Source organism: Mytilus galloprovincialis, chromosome 14, assembly GCF_965363235.1.
Source record: "Mytilus galloprovincialis chromosome 14, xbMytGall1.hap1.1, whole genome shotgun sequence".
Lineage (NCBI taxonomy): Eukaryota > Metazoa > Mollusca > Bivalvia > Mytilida > Mytilidae > Mytilus > Mytilus galloprovincialis.
In genome coordinates, this window is record NC_134851.1 from 60,863,488 (window position 1) to 60,884,793 (window position 21,306).

The window sequence follows — 21,306 nt, forward strand, 5'->3', positions numbered from 1 at the left end:
AAGAATGTTTTTTTTTTAAAACCAATTCGGGGAAAACCGTCAACGAATTTGATTGTTGGTAAATTACATAAAAAAAGAACCAAATGGAATAAGGCAATGCTAACCATTATGACTATATTTTGCATTTACTTAATCTTTAAAATGTATTATCTATATATATATATATATATATATATATATATATATATATATATATAAACCAATATATATATATATATATATATAAATCCTTTAAACAGTGTTGTTGCACAAACTAAAGAATATATTTATCATTAAGTTAAATATGGTCAATACCAAAGTTAAAACCAAAATTGTAAAATCACTTCTCTAAACTCTGTATGGTAAAATAACTAACCGATGGTAACAAATAGTTTTACTTTTCCCTGTCTTTATTTTAATACACGGGGTACCAATTTTACTTTTCACCGTCTATATTTTAATCCACTATTTCCTACATAAGAAAATGCATGTACCAAATTAGGAATATGACAGTTGTATATTTATTTGTTTGATGTGAAAATATTTTTTTTGATTTTGTTATTTTACTAAGAATTGTACGTTTTATATATCCCTTAGAGTTCGATAATTTTGTTATTTTACTATTTACTTATGAATTATGAATAAACTTTGTGTTTTGTCTTACATAGTTTTATTATACAAATACAGTTTTTCTGTTTCATGTTTTAAAGGATGTACTTAGGTGAGGTTTTGGAAATTGGTTAAAATGATTCGGACTTCTCGGTATTTTTCCACCAATACAGGGTAAAATATTTTGCCCAATAACACCCATTTATCTTTGTATAAAAGACTTCAATAGCTCATAAAAGTTCATTTTCCAAAATTTAAGAAATTTCTGAATTTTTGTACTTTTGATTTGAGACCCAAATAATACCAATGCAATTGTAAGATAAAAGTCCGAGTTAGCCTTTTACCGCTTTTTTTTTAGATAAAATATCTCGAAAAGGAGGTCCATGACCTATCAATATTTTATGCATATTTTGTTCCTTAACTGGTGCTCTTTCAAAATGTAGTATCAATTTTAAGTTCTTGAATTTTAAGTTTCACCTAAGTACATCCTTAACTCAGAGTAAAGATGTTATAGCTGCCGACCTTAAATGGTTCTTCTTTCATTATGTGCTCATCAGAAAGAAATAAAAGCTATGTTTTATGAAATCTTTTAGCTCTTTATTGAAAAAGATTAAGTCTTTAAATGACCAAAGAATGTATGAATTTCAGGGGCTAAAAAACATAACAATAAAAATCTATAAATAACATTTGATATTTAAGACAAAGAAAATAATATAATGAGTTTCTTTTGTTGTGGGTACTTTCATAAGAAATTAAAACATATATTAAAACAGGCCACATGAAACTGTCAAACATGAAACAGCTGTTTTGAATGTCTTTAATTGAAAATGAATGATTGATTGATCGATTGTTAGTGTTCAGGGCCACTTGAAGCACTACTAGCTTTATCACGACGGCATTTTTTTTTTATTAATTGGAAAAACCGGAATCTGCTTAGAGTACCAACGATCTTGAGCAGAAAAAAAATTACACTTCTATTCAATTATTTATTATTATACACATGTGCAGTGTTCGAACTCCCAACGGGTTAACCAAAAAATAAATATAACAGTAAAGTTTCTATTAGTAAGAACTCATATTACTCCAAATAACCCTTTGATCAAAATGAACATACAGATACTAGCAGGAAAACATTGGTGTAAGGATATCCATATGTGTGCATGGAGTTTTTTTTTCGTCGGCATTTTACAATTGTTACACTTTATTACACAAGTTACAATGTTTTGCACATACATGTATTACAATGTTTTATATGATGTGACAATGTATAACTCATGTTAATATATATTTCTCATGTATAACAATATTGAGGACATGTTATAATGTAAAACAGGAATAACACATATTACATTGTGTAGTACATGTTACAGTGTTAACACATGTTACATGTTACAATGAAACACATGTTAATGTTACAATGTTAATACATGTTACATGTTACAATGTTAACACATGTTATAATGTTAACACGTGTTACAATGTTAACACACATTACAATGTAAACACATGTTACAATGTTAACACATGTTACAATATTAACACATGTTACAATGTTAACACATGTTACAATGTTAACACATTTTACAATGTTTACACATGTTACAATGTTAACACGTTACAAAGTAAACACATGTTATGATACATAACACAATTTTCTGTGAAACATTTGAGGGCACGTCTGTAATGTCCAAGAGATTGCATGACGATATAGATTCGTAAACCAATTACATCATTGGATCTGTGTTAATGATTCCCATTTTTTATAAGTAGGTAATGTTTTGCTTTTCAAAAAGTTGATTTCATGGATCGCTTTCACTATTCAGAATCGGCCGATGATGGTGAACGTTACGTAGAATTTCTTTGCTGAAATCAACTAAATGTTTGTGTATTTTCTGGTAAGGAATTCTTTCTTTGGGATTTTTCTTCCAGCACCCCAGCATTATATGATATATAGTCGATGGACACTCGTCTGGGCGTTGTAACATAATTCCTTCATCTAAAAATCGAACAACCTACAAATACAATAATAAACATATCATCCAAGAACATGAGTAAAGTCTGTACAAAAGTTCGCATTTAGTGTATATATTTTCAAAAATTATATCCTATGGGTAGTGCTCCACAATTAATGGAGGAATATACAAGAAACTGAACTGTACTTTCTACGTTTTGTGTGTTTAAATATTCATGAAATTTTTCTAAGATGTTAAAACACAGGAAAATCAATTTAATAAACTTATCACAAGACTTAAAGAGCATTGAGTACTGACGACTTTTAATCAAATGCTTTAAACATTCTAAACTGTATTGTTTGATTCATAGTTTCCGAGCATCTAAATCAGTGTTTTTGTTTTCTCTAATTCGATTTATTACTTTCGAAGAGTGGTATACTAATGTTGCCTTTATTTATATACATGCATAAATTGGTCCTAAAACCAAATAATTTTTTTTTTCTATACATAATTTCAATTAGTTAATTTTTTTTTAAAATATTTTAAAAAACAATTGTTGTCAGTGAATGAAGTTATAATTCAGTGATAAATGTCGTCCTCACAAATTCAGAATAACATTTGGTATTTTATTTCCATCAATATTTTTTGAAGCTAACTAAAAGACTTCGCAATACAAATCTCAGTTACAAACATTTTTAGAACAGGTCATGTTTGAAATCCTTATAGCAAAACATTCAGCGGAATCATACATATAGATTCTAATGATTTTCAAATAATAAACAGGTAAAAATTTCCCTTCTTTTCGAGTGATCTGCAAAAAGATGTGTTCTAACTACGTTACGTCATCAGGCATGGTCGCCTACTTCATGCCGTCACAATAGGAAATTCAGAGGAAACCAAGAAAATTCGATGTCATAATCGGATTTTAACCAATGAAGAACTGAGATCAAACGAACCACACTTTGATTAAAATTTTGTTATACAATGGGTGCAGATAGAGATAAATTGACGAAGAATTAGAGAAATGTGGATAATTAATTCGACGTTTCGAAATCTGATGCATATTTTTTTCAAAAGCGTACATCAATACGTTGTGATTGCTTTAAAACGTTCTAAACAATGGAAATTAAACCAAAGTCGTAACGTTATTTGCATTTTGGTGTACGAACAATGCAGGGGTTAAGAAATCCGCTAGCCCGACGCCCGGGACAACAACATTTAGACCTCTGGCAACTAAAACTTGTAAACCATTATGCCCGACGGACTAGTAACAAAAAGATCTTGGCGTTTCTAACATAGAAAGTGGAAAATCCCCTCGTCACTTTTCTATCTTAGCCAATCAGATTCGACTACTTCATCCGGGATTCCCAGAACTTGAACTGATTTTTGTACAAGTTTTAAAATTAGAACAAATAACTATGGGTGGATCCCGTACTTACAATATCGATGTGTCAGTACAGGAAGTGGTATTGTACATTGCTTATGCAACCTGATTGTACTTCCTTCTATTTATTGTAATATAAATGTGAATCTCTTTTTGACAGCAGAAACCTGACTTTTGTCAGATATAAATTTGAAACATGTGCACATGTTATGGACGCCATTTTGTTTTTGTTTACAAACTTCGGAGAAGCGTCCAGAACCATGACCTTAACATTAACAGTCTTCACAAAACTTAAACTTTATGCAATAATACTTCATCAATCATGATTATCTTCAATGATATTCAAATGAATTCCATTTTTAAAGAAATAAAATTTATAACAAATACAGTTTCAGTATAGAGACTGTGCTCAGGTTGTAATATATTTATAGCCCACAATTTGCTTACCTGACTGTGATAAATGTAAATATGGACATTAATGTACTACGTTTATAAAACAATTATAAAAGACCCAAGCTATGGATGGAGATATTTATTCACATAAATATTTGAGGTCATTTAATTTATTTCAATAAATAGAATTTTAAAACTGAAAAGAAATATGAGCATTACATAATTAACCATTCTTAATTCTTTTATCTACCCATGTATAGCAGTGACCAAGACTTGTATCATTATCGGATTTGGTCATCTCTTATATCAGAATGTCCAGTGAATATTCAATTGTCGATTAATTGAATATATCTGATAAGGGCATTTATTTGCTGACATAAGTTTTGGGTATCCAATTTGCAAAAATCTACTGTACAATGGATAAAAATTGTTAGGCAAATTCTGAATTTGTAAGGCATGATAGGGCTGGCAGGTCAGTTTTGTTGGGCTAGTAGTTCTTCCAACAGGGCTAGTAAAATCCTGCTTTCGATTAGCCCTTGGCTAGTGAGCTATATACAAAATTTCTTAACCCCTGCAATGAGATTACTCATAGTCGTTTCTGGAAAGGCGAATTAAAAAAGGAATGAAGTCTATTCACCAGATGATACCGACTGTGCGAGGCCTTCATATGTAGTTAAGGTCGTTAAATATCCCGGTTATTACTAGATGATATCAATTTAACAAGGATATTAATGTTATAAGAAAAACAATAATATTAATATTTGAATAAAAAGATATTTAAATTCACATACTTCTTCATTTGAATGGCCATAATATGGTTGTCTACCATAGCTGAATATTTCCCATAATACCACACCGAATGCCCATATATCGGACTCTGTTGTAAATCGTCCATACTTCATACTCTCTGGTGACATCCAACGTACTGGCAACATCCGGGACCCTCCAATCTGTAAAAAGAAGATTGTGATTACAAAATAAACATCCAACGTACTGGCAACATTCATGACCTCAAATGTGTAAAAAGAATATTGTGATAAAAAATTAACATCCAACGTACTGGCAACTTCCGGGACCCTCTAATCTGTAAAAAGGAAAATTGTAATAAAAAAATATAACATCCAACGTACTGGCAACATCCGGAACCCTCCAATCTGTAAAAAGAAAATTGAAATCAAGAAATATAACATCCAACGTACTGGCAACATCTGGGACCCTCCCATATGTAAAAAGAAGATTGTAATCAAGAAATATAACATCCAACGTACTGGCAACATCCAGAAACCTCCAATCTGTAAAAAAGAAGTTTGTGATCAAGAAATTAACAACCAACGTACGTGCAACATTCGTGACCCTCCAATCTGTAAAAAGAAAATTGTAATCAAGAAATATAACATCCAACGTACTGGCAACATCCGGGACCCTCCCATCTGTAAAAAGAAGATTGTAATCAAGAAATAAAACATCCAACGTACTGGCAACATCCAGGACCCTCCAATCTGTAAAAAGAAGATTGTGAGCAAGAAATTAACAACCAACGTACATGCAACATTCGTGACCCTCCAATCTGTAAAAAGAAGATAATAACCAAGAAATTAACAACCAACGTACTGGCAACATTCGTGACACTCCAATCTGTAAAAAGAAGATTGTAATCAAGAAATTAACATCCGTCCTCAGGCATAAGTACCATATGAAGTTTCATGCTTAACCACAAGACCAACGGCATTGGCTTGTAAATTAGTTATCGGGCAATTTGCTTTGGGGCTTTTTACATTTTTTTATACATGCCAAAGAATTCCAACTAAAATTTTCGCAAAAATTGAGCGTCTGGCTTGTGGACTCAAAAGTTGAGCGTGAATGCTGCTTATGATTTTTAAGCAGGTTTGCGCGGTTTTCTTTGCAATAAAAATGTCATTGGTTTAATATTAGTAATCAATCCAAAGTATTATTCTAGCATGTCTTTCTATAAATTATATTTTTTAACTATAAAACAGCCTATTAACCTACAAAAAGTTATACCCATGACGGTTAGAGTTAAAGCCATGGATAATCGTTACAAAGATTTTATAAATAATATTTTGTTCTCAAAAATAAATATAGAGTTATCTTTCTTAAACTAAGCACAACCATGTTTATATTGGGTTTTGCATTTTTGAATGTTTTGTATCGAATATCAAAGAAGAGTTCATGTCAAAATGCGCATTTGTTACAGTAAATGTGCTGTGAATTAATATTATTATTAACTAGAAGGTATATCTAGTGTAATGACTAACATTTAAGTTATATTATGTGCTTTGTTCAGAACAATTATCAAACTGTTTAAAACAAATAAATGGTATACAGTTCACAAAAGATTTATTTTTTTGTACGCCAGAAGCGCATTGTTTTCTATAAAATATTCTAAAGTGACGTTCAATTAAAAAAAAAGTTAAAAGGCTGTATAATTACGAAGTTGAAGAGCATGAGAGATAATTAACTCAAAATGGTTTACTAGATACCAAACCTTGGTAAGAAAATCCATAGTTTTCCGACCATTTCAATGTTTTGTAAATAGTTTTCGTCTGTTCAGAATTACATTTCACCTTGATACGCTTTATACCAATAATAACGAAGCAAAACATGTATAAAACGTATACATTATTGAAAGGAATAACATTAACGGTATCAATTTTCCTGCACCAGATGTGCACTTCGACAATACATGTCTCTTCAGTGATGACCGTAGCCAAAATATTTAAAATCCAAAGCTTATATAAAAGATTAAGAGCTATAATCCAAAAGGTCCAACAAGTGAAACTGCGAGCTACTGCTCACTGATGATACCCCCGCCGCAAGTGGATAATATTAAGCATGTTAAGTGTAAAAATATGCAAGTGTTCGGTAAACAGGAAGTTGTCGAGTGATGAATCTGAAAACGCATCACACGGTATAGCTGACTTATATAAATCCTGAAACCAAATTTCAGAAATCCTTGTATTGTAATTCCTGAGAAAAATGTGACGAAAATTTTCAACTTGGCTATCATGTGTAAAATCAGACAAGTGTTCGGTAAACAGGAAGTTGTCAAGTGATGAATCTGAAAACGCATCACACGGTATGGCTGACATATATAAATGTTGATACCAAATTACAGAAAGGGTGGATGTGTAGTTCCTGAGAAAAATGTGACGAAAGTTTCATGGGACGGACTGACTGACAGACAGAGGTAAAACAGTATACCCCCCCCCTTTTTTAAAGCGGGGGTATAAAAAGTATAGCCAAATCCGTGAAAGGAATCAGAGCTTTGCATGAGGGAGATGCATTACTTAATTTATAATGATTTATAACAATTTGATAACAGCAAATTGCAAAACGTGCAAATTCCATGCAGGCCTTATCTGGAGTTACCTTCTGTGAAAAAGCTCAATCCAAAGGATTTGTAAAATATATATGAACACAATAAAAATGCAATTACTTTTAAATAGAGAGTGACATCATATCTAAGGATCGATTTAAGGCCTACCGAAAAAAAAAACTTCATGCGAGGTACCAGGTGTTTAACTTTTGTACATTTTTCTTCACATAACAGTTATCATCATTGGAGTTCGAAATAAAACAGTATCAGACAAAATTCAGAATATTTGGACAAGATGTACAAAATACACGTAAGGCAATCTTAACTTTGGGATTGACAAAAGTGTTTGAAAAGATTCAACATTTCATATAAAATTTGAACATATCAACGGTGCAGAGCTTTAAAAAATGAAAATTCCTAATAATAAGGCAAAATACGACTTTAGCAATCTGTACCCAAGTGATATACATCTGATTCATGGGTTTTTAATTCATTTATTTACAAAGCTATCAAAGTGCACAATTTATCTTGATATTTGTACAGATATATAGAATTATCTTACCCTATAATAATCACATGTATACACATCACGTGCCATCCCAAAATCTGAGATTTTAACCACAAATCCTTCTCCCACTAAACAGTTCCGGGTTGCAAGGTCACGATGAACGAAATGTTTGGACGTTAGATAAGTCATTCCATTAGCAATCTGTGTAGAAATATCTATGAGGTCAGTCTGAAAATACAAAGATTTATTGATTACTTGTGTATGGCGACAAATTCAAGGTACCAGGATAATAATTTGATTCTTACGACGCGTGGTTCGTGTACATAAGACTCATCAGTGACGCTCAGATGAAAATATTTTTTTATTCAAACAAGTACAAAGTTTGGTGGTGTTCGTTTTTGGTGGGGTTCGTGTTGTTTATTCTTTAGTTATCTATGTTGTGTCATGTGTACTATTCTTTGTCTTTGATTTTTTCATTTTTAGCCATGGTTTTGTCAGTTTATTTCCGATTTATGAGTTTGACTGTCCCTCTGGTATCTTTCGTCCCTTTTTTAAAATAAACAGTAGAACATCGTTGTGTCGAAGAGACCGGTCAAAAGTATTCGACTCATCCGAGGTCGAGTGTATCGTCATCAATTTTGAATGAATTTAATACTGTATGAGATTTGTGTAAGCTAGAAAAGTTGCACAGTGTGACTTTTTGATATTACACAGTATGAGTGTGTATTCAAATTCATGTTTGTTGTACTCAACAATATTTTATGTGTTTTTTTTTCATGTAGAATATATGCATGATATGGTTTTGTTTTTGGAAACTATACTTTAAAAGCCCATGCACGTTTATCTGGATTTACATAAACCAGGAATGTTCAATGTACAATATGTGCAAGCTAATGGTGTATAAGATCCGAACTAGTTTAGGAGCTATTTGACCTGAAAAAGGACATACTAATATTAGCCAAATCCATATTAGGTCAACTTGGCCTAGCGGAAATTACCCTTACGTGTCTAAACAATAAGATGTCTACACAAAGAAAAATAAAATGGTAATGACAAATATGTGTTGATTGTGTGCTCCGTAATCAAAACAAATCGAATATAGCAGTTTAACAAGGCAATTAGAATTCAGAGAGTCGATGAAAGACACAATGGTCAATAGATATCGCAAAAAAGATTGAAAACGGACCACAAAATACAACAGAAAAATGAAAATTAAATGAAAGGGAATACCACTTGAATGATTACTATGACATTGAAAGTATTTTTCAACACTATTGGCTACATAAAGTGGTGGTCAGTTTTTCATAAACGCGTGACATATGGTAAACACTTCAGATAACTTACAGATGCTTTATTAACTAGGGGCATGGCGTAATGTTCTATGTTATTGTTAATTTGTGTATTTCTCTATCCTGAATATTTTTCCATTTATTTGTATTGTAGTCCTGTCATGTAATTTTGTCATTCAGTGTTATATTTAACGCGGGAGGTTTGGCTAGCCACAAAACTAGGTTCAACCAACCATTTTTTTTCTTAAAATGTCCTCTCAGGAAAATTGCAATTGTTATCTTATAGTTCGTTTCTTTGTTTGTTGCATTGTCGTTTGGTTTATGGTTGCATAATTTTTATAAATTATCTCACTTTTGAGTTGTTACCCTGATTTGCTTTCTCTTAATCGATTTATGAATTTCGAATAGCGGTATATAACTGTTCCCTTTATTTTACATTCAAAGCAATTATGTAAATAAAACTATTAAATAATGTTCATGTCCATTTAAATTTTCAAAGTATGTCTGCATGCAATCAAATGATGGATGACACCTCGTTTGCCAGCTTCTTGATCGTCTTAATTGTGACATATGATGTTTACCTCATAAAATGATTGCAGATTATGTTTCACAATTGATTAATGATTGCTACATCTTTGGAATAAAACAGATTATTATCTAAAAGAGTTTGACATTTTACAGATATTCACTTTGAATTTCTGTATCATTTTTAAAATTTAATTTCCTTTTGATCTAAACTTAGTATCATTAACAAAAACATTTTTCATTCAAGTGTACGGTCTTGTTTCCTCGTCATCTTTATAACCAAGAGAATGCGGAGAATGTAAAAAAATAAATGCAGAAATACAATAATAGTATGTTTGATGAATGCAAAATTAAAACTATGCAATCATTAAAGCAAAGCCATTTCCTATTCGTTCTCGCATTGATATAGTTTCCATGATCATGATTCTTTTGAAAGAAATAATAATACTTTGCAATAGATTCACAAAATTATCTGTAATTATCAGTGTAATTATTGGAACATTTCATTTCAAATTTCAACTCCTATTCTATTTAAATGTTGTTTTTCATATACTTCAAAATTTTGATATGATTCATCATATATTCTTTTAAATCTTGATCTTCATTTATTCTATAAAACCCTGATCTTCATATATTCTTTAAAATCTTGATATTCATATTTTCTTTAAAATCTTGATTTACGTATTCTTACCTTTTCCAGTGTTATATCTCTGTCACTTGAGCGCATTGCTGGGTCGTTTCGTCTGAGCAAATCTGCCAAGTCTCCATGCACCATGTATTCAAATACCATGTAAGGCGTTTCAGTCGGACCTTTAATGAAAAATAAACTTTCAGTAAAATGGAAAATAAACAAAAAATACCAAACTAAGGAGAAAAGTTCAAAAAAGAAGGTTTTTTTTTATCAAATGGCCAAATTAAATCGTCAAACACATTGAACGAATGGAAAACAACTGCCAGATGCCTGACTAAGTACAGGCATTTTCTTGTGTAGAAAATGGTTGATTAAACCTGCTTTTATTGCTTAACCTTTCATTTGTATGACAATCGCAAATAATTGCATTATGTGACAACAATGTGTAAGACAATCTAATTCTGAAATTTGGACATGAATTCCCCTAAAAAGCCGGGTACCGCCTTAAGATTAACTTTTCTGGTATGCAAAAATACTGTGGAGTCATTTATTATCGTGTACAGTGGAAAACTTGCATTTTCGTTGATATTTTATTTGTGGTTTATCCGGTCTCTGCATATAAAGTCCATGAAAATATTGTAATTCGTTGAACATTTAAAATGCGTGTTTTACTGATACTCATGAAAATTATTTAACAAATAATAATGAATCTACTGTAGTGGATTTATTATGATTTTTTTATTTAATTGATATGTCTTGTATGTTAAAAGTTTGTCGAAATTGAAACAATCATATGTGTTGTCGACCATTGACAATAGAAAGCAATACATTAAGGACACACTAATGAAAAAAAACCACAAGAAACCAAAGACCGAACAACCAAAACGACACGAATGCGGCAGCAAACTCAGGAATACCGAAAGTAAAACGAAGTTAAAACTCATTATATCATAATATTGTCTACTACATTTATAACACTTTATGTCAATTGATTGCTGAAAAAGAAAGAATCAATCTGATAGAAATACCAAAAGCAACTGTAGACAATTTCCAAGATAGTGTGAATTTAACACGACGGGTGCCACATGTGGAGCAGTATCAGCTTACCCTTCCAGAGTACCTGAGATCACCCCCATTTTTGGCGGGGTTCGTATTACTTTGTCTTTAGTTTTCTATGTTGTTTATATTATACTATTTTTTGTTTGTCTTTTTGTTTTTTTAGCCATGGCGTTGTCAATTTATTTCTGATCTATGAGTTTGAATGTCCCTCTGGTATATTTTGTCCCTCTTCTTTCGCCTTTATTTTGCATTTCTGACTTTTTTTGTTTGATTTTCATGATTTGTTGGTCTCTCTTTAATTGACTTATGCGTTTTAATGGTTTGTTTGGTGTCTCCCGCAGTTTTAAAACACGCAAATCAACAATTAACATTACAGCATGCTAAGTTATATAAAAAAAAAAAAGAAAGAAAAAAAGAAAACGAGCTTCGAGGGAAATTCTAAACGAGAAGTACGAAAGCAAATGGCGAAATGAAAAACTTCAAACGAATAGATAACTGTCATATTCCTGACTTAGTACTGACATTTTTTAAACTAGAAAATGGTGAACTACACCTCGTTCAACAATATACACGCGTTCCAAAGAGATTTGTATTTGCATTTTAATACGAAAGACTCAAACGCAATCATAATATCATTATTATATATTGATATATAATATATTAGTAAACTGGTCTAACAAATGCATGCAAATCCATATTTGGAAATTACCCACAAGTCATCAATAATTGAATGATTCATTGTCCTTTCTTAAATGTTAATCATGAATTATCGTTACACATATCAAGGACAAGACCAAATTAATGATGAATTCAATAAATAGGATCTACAAATGTATAGAAATAAGATGTGACATGATTGCCAATAAGGCTTCACCAGAGAATCACTTTCTGCAATGGTGTCCTATCGTCGTACAAGTGAGAGGTTTAGCGCTATAAAACCAGGTTCAATCCATCATTTTCTACATTTGAAAATGCCTGTACCAAGTCAGGAATATGACAGTTGTTGTCCATTCGTTTGATGTGTTTTGTCATTTGATTTTGCCATGTGATTAGGGACATTCCGATTGAATTTTCCTCGGAGTTCAGTATTTTTGTGATGTTACTTTTTAGTAAAAGAAAATAATTTTGCGACCCAAGAACTTCGATTTTCTAGGGTGAAAATACACATTGCTTGATTATTAATTTTGACGCAAAATAAAGGCAACAGTAGTATACCGCTGTTCAAAACTCACAAATCCATGGACAAAAAACAAAATCGGGGTAACAAACCAAAACCGAGCGAAACGCATTAAATATAAGAGGAGAACAACGACACAACATCGAAACGCAACACACACAGAAACAGACCAATCATCAGACAAAACACCACGAGAATAACAAATGTAACATGAAAACCAAATACATGAATTTGGGATAGACAAGTACCGTGCCACGTCTTATCTCAATATCTCAAAAATAAGAGAAAACACAAACGACTCAACGTTAAAATGCAACACAAAGAGAAACGAACAATATATAACAATGACCATCTTCCTGACTTGGTACAGGACACTTTTAAAGGGGAATAAAAGTGGTGGGTTGAACCTGGTTTTAAGGCATGCCAAACCTCGCACTTTAATGGCAAAGTTAAATATAACATTGAAATGACAACATAATATTACAGGACTACAATACAAATAAATAGGAGAACATATTAGACACAGAAAAACATGATTAATAGATAACAAAAAGCATCAGGTTTAAAATTCAATACGCCAAAAACGCGCCTTGCCCACACAAGACTCACCAGTGACGCCCAGATATAAAAGATCGAAAGTGAAAAAAGTACAAAGTTGTACAGCACTGAAGATCAAAAGTTGAAAAGGTTTCGCAAAATACGGCATTGTTTTTATGCCCGGGATAAGAACATTCTTATTATATAGAACAATTCATGCTATTGCAAACAGTAAATTTTATCAAATGAATATGAAAGAGATATACACAAAGAAACTAAAGTATTAACTAATTACAGAAAACTAAACCTGAATACATAACGCCTAGATATAAAAGATCGAACGTGAAAAAGGTACAAGTTGTACAGCACTGAAGATTAAAAGTTGAAAAGGTTTTGACAAATACGGCATTGTTTTTATGCACGGGATAAGAACATCCTTATTATATAGAATACTTAATGCTATTGCAAACAGTAAATGTTAACAAATGAATATGAAAGAGATATACATAATGAAACTGAAATATTAACTAATTACAGAAAACTAAACCCAAGTTTATCACAAAATAGACACACATCCGAATCAGTCCAAGCGTCAACGTAATTAAAAAAATTGTGACGTCACATACGATGGCGAAAAGGCAGAAACGTTATGCCACATTTGAATTTATGAAATTTAGAAACAGCATGACGTCACATATGAAAAACTATCATTCAAAAATGAGATAGAATTAGGATTGATTTAGAACTAAATACTGATAATTCATTTAAACAAAATGCATATTGCAATACTTATTAATAGCAATTAACTGTAATATATATATGTCCAGTTTGTTATGAATCCAACTTCAAACGTAAATAATCGTACAAAATTTAATATAATTAATAAAGAGGAGGTGGTTAATTTTTCTATACGTCATACCTAAATATATAATAAGAAGACGTCAACACATTTGACAAAATCTGATGAGAATTACAAATATAACATTAAACATGTAAACTAAATACATGAATTTGGGATAAACAAGTACAGAAACACGTCTTATAGTAATGCGAATTCACATTCAGCAAAACGGTCACAATCGGGAATAAGTCACGTTTGGTAATTAAAAGATTAGACGACATAATGACAAACCACAATCTACCATGTGGTAAAAATGTCCTTAGCTAGTTTGGTTAAAGAGACATTATATGGATCAACCAATTCGTGATGGTGTCCATAAAATTTACGGAGTGTCAATTTTAATCTGTCCTCCTCATAACTTTGTTGGAGCAGTTTCTGCGTAAGGAGCACACTCCTGTATATGAAGTCCGTATAGTGTGAACAAGCACGTGAATAACGTATCAATTGTGATATGTAAACACCATACGAAGGGGCAGAGGGTATGTTACTGCTGAGAAATGGGAAATTGATAATTGGGAAGTTGAAATCGTCCCGTTTATCATAGATTTTTGTGTGAAGTCGTCCATCTACGTCAATATTGAGGAAAAGATCAAGGTATGAAGCAGTCCTTCTAGTATCAGTAGTATCCTTAATTTCAAGTTCACTGGGATATATGAGATGTAAGTATTGGCTGAAGTATGGGTTGTTCAACGATAAAACATCATCAATATATCGAAAAGTAAAATTAAAGAATTTCGCAAGGTGCTTTTTCTTTTTGTCTTTTAGAAGTTTCTGAATAAATTCTGCTTCATACGAATACAAAAACAAATCAGCCAGCAGGGGTGCACAATTAGTACCCATTGGAATACCGACTGTCTGTTGAAATATAAACATATAACATGTTTTGTTAACAGCGTATGATTATTATGTGATAATTAATTCGCTCATAATTGACAATATCAAGCATGTTAAGTGAAGCATATCTTAATTTCGACAGTTCAGTAAAATGATATGAGATTAAATCATTCCTGTAAATATGCATAGTGATATTACTGATTTGTTCCGAAGATAATTAACTAGTTGTTTATCTCTTTGTTATTTGTATTGAGATGTCAATTTCTTGCTTATTACTTGTCGCGGTTGTTGGGTGATAAATATATTTCTTGACAATCCAATTTTCTTGTCTTTTGTATGCAATTTATAGAGAGATGTTGTTTTTGGAGCCAATCTTTCATTTCTTAACCTATGACCCCTAGATATTTACTTGTCTCGTAGAAAAACATTGATAAACGCAAAAACTTTGTTTATTATAAAGTTAAGGATAAATTTATTTTGCTGCAGTTGCATGTCCTTAATGCCTTGCTGAATTCTTAGGGTATCTCCAGCTCAGTAGTCAACATTTCGGTGTTGACATGAATATCAATAATGTGGTAATTTTTATAAATTTCCTGTTTACAAAACTATGAATTTTTCGAAAAACTAAGGATTTTTTTATCCCAGGCAAAGGTTACCTTAGCCGTATTTGGCGCAACGTTTTGGAATTTTGGACCCTCAATGCTCTTCAACTTTTTACTTGTTTGGCTTTATAAATATTTTAATATGAGCGTCACTGATGAGTCTTTTGGTACCTTTGATGACTATTTTAATACTATTTTGCTATTTTGTGGTGACAGTTTTGATTGGCGTAGGAAACTCAAGATAACATTAACTGAACACGCTATTTCAAAAGCATGTTGCTACCATTTTAAATGTGTTACATGCTCAATCTAACTTGATACACATGGGTATCTACAACACAGTTAATGGAAAATTGAAATACGATTCAAAGGAAAGCAAATGATACTTCACGAAAAATGAACACATGTAACAGGTTATAATGTCATTCCATTTCAGCATTGTAAGAGAAAATAGAAAAACAAAAGAATGTGAAATGGTTAGACTCTGTTTGAAACAAAAATAACAATAAAACTTGTCGATATGCATGGAGAAAAAGGAAAATGAATACCAATATCAGGGTGAATTCATTAACCAATTTGTAAAAAATAAACAGTAAAATACTTATGTTTTAGATAGGAAATAGAAAAGAAAAAGCAAGGAATATTAGGTATCAATCCATCACACAAAATTAGTACATGCACAGCAGAAATACATTAAGAAGTAGCCGCGCTTTTATTACTGTACTTCATCTTAATGTTATAATGAACACAGAGAAAAACACTCTTATCTTACTGAAAGTGTAAGACTCTCCTAGCACTATCTTGAGCGAATTTCTTTGGAAAACTAAATTTGATAGATAAACGTTGTGAATAAAAAGCATGTATTTGTTTTAAACAAACCTCTTTGTATAATTCCTATCAGTTTCAATATATTTTCATGATCAAAGGCACTCATAATATCAACTTCCCGCTCAAAATCTTCCTTTACTTCGTTTGACACGCCATCTTTTAAAATTTTAATGGCGACATACTCCCCTGCATCATTTTCTGCAAAGTTTTGACCTGTAATTAGAAATTTTAGATTCATTAATGGACTGATTGATTTACGCACATAATCACTTATCTCATTTCACATGCAATCTTACAAACACAAATCGTCTCAAGAACAGTTAAATATCATGACTTATACAATCAATCTGAGTTTGTACATTATTAGTGAACAGATCCTCAGACGTCGCACGATACTAAATGATAGTGAATAAACAACTATTGAAACCAATGTTCATGCGTTTGGGGGATCAAAAGAAAGGGAAAATGTTACGTTTTCACGGGACAATGAAGTTCCTGAAATTGTATTATCGTGGGTCCTATCAATCGGCGAGCATTTATATGCTCTAGGAAAATTAAGTATTTCTTCTGTATGTATCGCCTGTTTACAGGTGAGAAAATTTACCTTTTGATGCTAAATGAATATCAGGAATTTGTTTTATCATACCATATTTGTAAGTGTAAGGTGAATACTCTTTTATATAGCTAACTATACGGTATTGGTATTGTCCATTAAAGGAAGGACGCACAGAAACCTATATTGGCTTAACTCTACTTCATTTGGTTAATTGTTTATTAGCAATCATACCACATCAACACTAAATTCATTTTTACAAGTGATGTGTTAATGACATCACGACAAACAGCAATAATGTTGTTAGATGTACCAACTCGATAAGGTGCAGTTCTAATTTGTGATTCGTTTATTGTCATTAAATTTAACCATGTCTGATGGTCTAGATGGTGTTTACAAAATAGAGTATAACGTGTGAAAAGTTAGAGAGAAAAAGGGCAAATAATATAACGAATGGAGGAAAAAGGCCAAATTTATAATGAATAATACAGAAACATGGGGTGTTCAAATATGAAGAATAACGGTGAACCTAGATGAAAAATACAAACAATTGGTATAAAAAGTAATATAGAAATAAAGAAATGAAGAACCCCAACCAGATCCTCGTGTCTAAGAAATATTGATTTTATTTTAACTCTATTTTTTATTAATTATCCTTAATGGTACCTCATTAGTTCTGTTCTAATCTTATTTGACCTCCATACGTAACAAAAGTTGTCTTATTTCCATTAAGTTTCCGCTTTTCGCAAATTATTATAATTAAACATTTTTTTACTGTAAATTATTACACTTTAACCATCTCGAAGCTAAAAATGGTAAATAATTTATTTGATGCAAAATTAATAAGACACCGATGGAAGTTGGTATTTTAGCACATTGTCATACAATTATTGGGTTATAAATTCACAATTGAAGAATCGAAAGCAATCTTAAAAACCTATTATGATCAATATCTTTCCACAGTTATATAGCTCTTCAACGGATTGGGTTCTCTTAAATATCTGACATTGACCGTTCCTGATGAAGGTAAATCTAGAAAAGTGCGTCAGACGCATGGCATTATTTTTCTATTATGTAACAAATAAAATTGAGAATTAAAATAGGGAATGTGTCAAAGCGACAACAACCCGACCATAGAACAGACAACAGCAGAAGGTCACCAATAAATGTAGGTCTTCAATGGAACGAGAAACTCCCGCACCCGGATCCGGAGGCGTCCTTCAACTGGCTATTAACAAATATCTAAACTAGTTCAGTGATAATGGACTCCGAATTATACACAAGAAACTAAAATGAAAAACCAGATTTACAATGACGTAGAGGCAACCTTCCATCTTGTCGTTGACCTGCTTGTTGTACTAGTATTGCATTCATTTCTATACCGAAAGATGGAATGAACAACAGTTTGTTTGAAATCGCGTATTACAAGTACTAACATAGGTCTCCGATGTGTGGATACAAATTAAAGATAACTATAACATGTAAAAATATTAAAGATTTATTTAAATTTTGATTCAAATAGTAATATTCTCACAAGCGTTTGATTATGGGGTTTCTATATTATATCCAAAGTTAAAATTGAGAATGAACATGGGAAAAGTGTCAAAAAGAACAGCAGAAAAAAGCGTATGAAAAATGTTAAATGTTGATTTTTACTCACCCCTATAGACTTGACCAAAGGCACCCTCACCGACAATATCCTGTAATGTTACTTTATCATACGGTATATTGTTAATTGGGATTTTCTTAGGATCCTTCTCGCCTCGCTCTGAGAAAAAATATGTCGGATTTTTGTTAACAAAGTTCATTCTGTCCAGCAACTGGACATCCTCGCTGTTCCGGATAACCTTGTCGTTCCGTTTCGATTTTCTATTACATGCCTTTGATCTTTTCACTATGAAGATTGCGACCAAAAACAGTAACAGAAGCGCTACTGTAATCGGGATGAAAATTTGCAACAATACTGTGGAATCGATGTCAGAAATGTGTGGCGTTGAAAGTGGCGTTGGATTTGTCTACAATATAGAATATATTTGCCATAATAAGCAAAGTAATCTATTACAATGATTTTTATAATTGAGTGTCATGACTATTTTGACAATCTTCTTTAAATGTATCATGACCGTATTTGATTGTCTTACGTCTCCGTCACTTGAGCCATGCCATAAGTTTATGAACACAAATTATAACCAAATACGAATTATACATGATAACAGTTCGGGTTGAACTAATCCTCCGTGCTGAAGACAGTACTATGACCTATAATGGTTTACTTTTATAAATTGTGACTTGGATGGAGAGTTGTCTCATTGACACTCATACCACATCTTCTCAAACCTATATAATATCCTTAATGTGGTATGATGAATAATTCATAGCAGAATACGCTTATAATGTCGGGACACTCGGAACGCTCCTTTTGAAGTTCATGCAATTCCCTTAAGTTAGTTTTTGTTTGTTGCATTCATTTGTCATTTTCTAATCGATTTCTCAAATTTGAATCTCGGTTCCATTTTGTACCTGTTTGGTTTTATAACTATTTTGATATGAGCGTCAATTGTGAGTCTTATGACGCGCGTCTGGTGTATTTAAAAATTACAATCCTGATAAATTTGATAACTTATAACTACTGTTGCTTAATTTTACAAACATGTCTGCACTTTATTGATAATTTACAAAAACAATTATCTATATAATAAACATAATAAAATTGAGAAAGGAAATAAGGAATGTGTCAAAGCGACAAAAAGTTCAGATAATGTTAAAAATTAAAGGTTTGGTTGAAAAAAAAGCTTATAAAACCTAACAGTATTTTCTTCAAATTTTAGCATAAAATCAGTTTTTTTTTTTTTAATATTATTTTTTTTTCTTCTCAAACTTCATCTAAGATCTAGTCATCTTCAAATTAAGCCAACATGGTTTTTTTATATAATCTTTATTGGATTAGGTAGATTTTCATAACCAAAGATTTCACGATTATTATCTTGCTGACTTTAGTTTGTCTGCTTCATCTTTCTGAATTTTGTTCGTGTGTTTTATCCTTTGGACTGTTGTTCGTGTTCGATTGAATTTGTTCAGATAACACGTCAATAAATTACGTAGAAGTGTGTTTGAATATAAAAGTTGTTATCTATAGGTTTGATGATCTTTGGCGTGTTTGAGCTTTTGAGTTTGCCATGTGATTAGGGACTTTCCGTTTTGAATTTTCCTAGGAGTTCAGTGTTTTTGTGAGGTTTACTTTTTGATCCTTTAATATAGAAAACTCTCAATAGTACATCTATGTCACGTGTTCTATACAGAGTAAATCAACATCACGTGTTCTATACAGAGTAAATCAACATCACGTGGTCTATACAGAGTAAATCAACTTAAGAGTAAATTGAATTTTTATTTCTGTATACCTGATCTCGTATAACATTTGTAAACTATTATCTAAAGAGCACTATTATCATTGTCTAGCCCAGTACTCGAACCAGGAACTTTTATATGACCAGTCAGTGCGCAAACCAAGTTTAAGAAGTACATTTACATGTACGTCTTTTGCACCCGTTTATCGTGTGTGAGTAAACTTGTCGTGATAACACGTTAATAAATTAAGAAGAAATGTGTTTTGTCCTTTAAAATAGGAAATCCTCAATATTTCAAGTATACAGAGTAAATCAACTTAGAGTAAATTGGATTTGTTTTTCTGGATGCATGATATTGTATAACATTTGTAAACTCGTAACTAGAGAGCGTGGTTATCATTGTCTACCTCGGTACTCGAACCAGGAACTTCTATATGACAAGTCAACGCTCTAACCGAATTCTAGAAGTACATGTACTTTCCTATAACGTAACAGCTCACGGCCGTCTACATATCTACTGTGCTGGGGACACATACTCGCCACATACTATTTTGTACCTGATTTTTACTTCCGTGTGAAGTCGATATCGTCTCGTTATTTGCATCGGGAACCAGTCCCTGAACATTCTTAGGAATATTGTGTAGCGGTATAACATCATGTTCTAGACCATTGCCAGGCACACTGATATCTCCTGAAAGAAAATATAATAAATATTGACATCTCAGATATTGCTTGTATTTGTTTACACATCGTTATCAATTGTATTAATATTTATTTTTCAGGTATTGCTGTTATTTGCTCACATTTGTTGCTTAATATAATGAGGTTATAAGCAACTGTCATACAAGTAAGAGGTTTAGC

The 21,306-nt window shown here is 31.8% G+C and overlaps 1 protein-coding gene across 2 annotated transcripts in view; it reads right to left on the minus strand.

The window, feature by feature from the left end:
• Nucleotides 1-246: 246 nt before the first annotated feature.
• The window catches only part of LOC143058727 (BDNF/NT-3 growth factors receptor-like), a 168,812-nt gene continuing 147,752 nt past the window's right edge, over nt 247-21,306 (minus strand). For both annotated transcript variants that reach the window (XM_076232175.1, XM_076232177.1), the window contains 7 exons: nt 21,003-21,136; nt 18,759-19,113; nt 16,597-16,758; nt 10,668-10,786; nt 8,217-8,390; nt 5,109-5,267; nt 247-2,600 (listed from right to left, as the gene is read on the minus strand). In XM_076232175.1, coding sequence (XP_076088290.1) covers nt 2,388-2,600; nt 5,109-5,267; nt 8,217-8,390; nt 10,668-10,786; nt 16,597-16,758; nt 18,759-19,113; nt 21,003-21,136 — 1,316 coding nt within the window. In that variant the 3' untranslated portion in view covers nt 247-2,387. The remainder of the gene's footprint in view (nt 2,601-5,108; nt 5,268-8,216; nt 8,391-10,667; nt 10,787-16,596; nt 16,759-18,758; nt 19,114-21,002; nt 21,137-21,306) is intronic.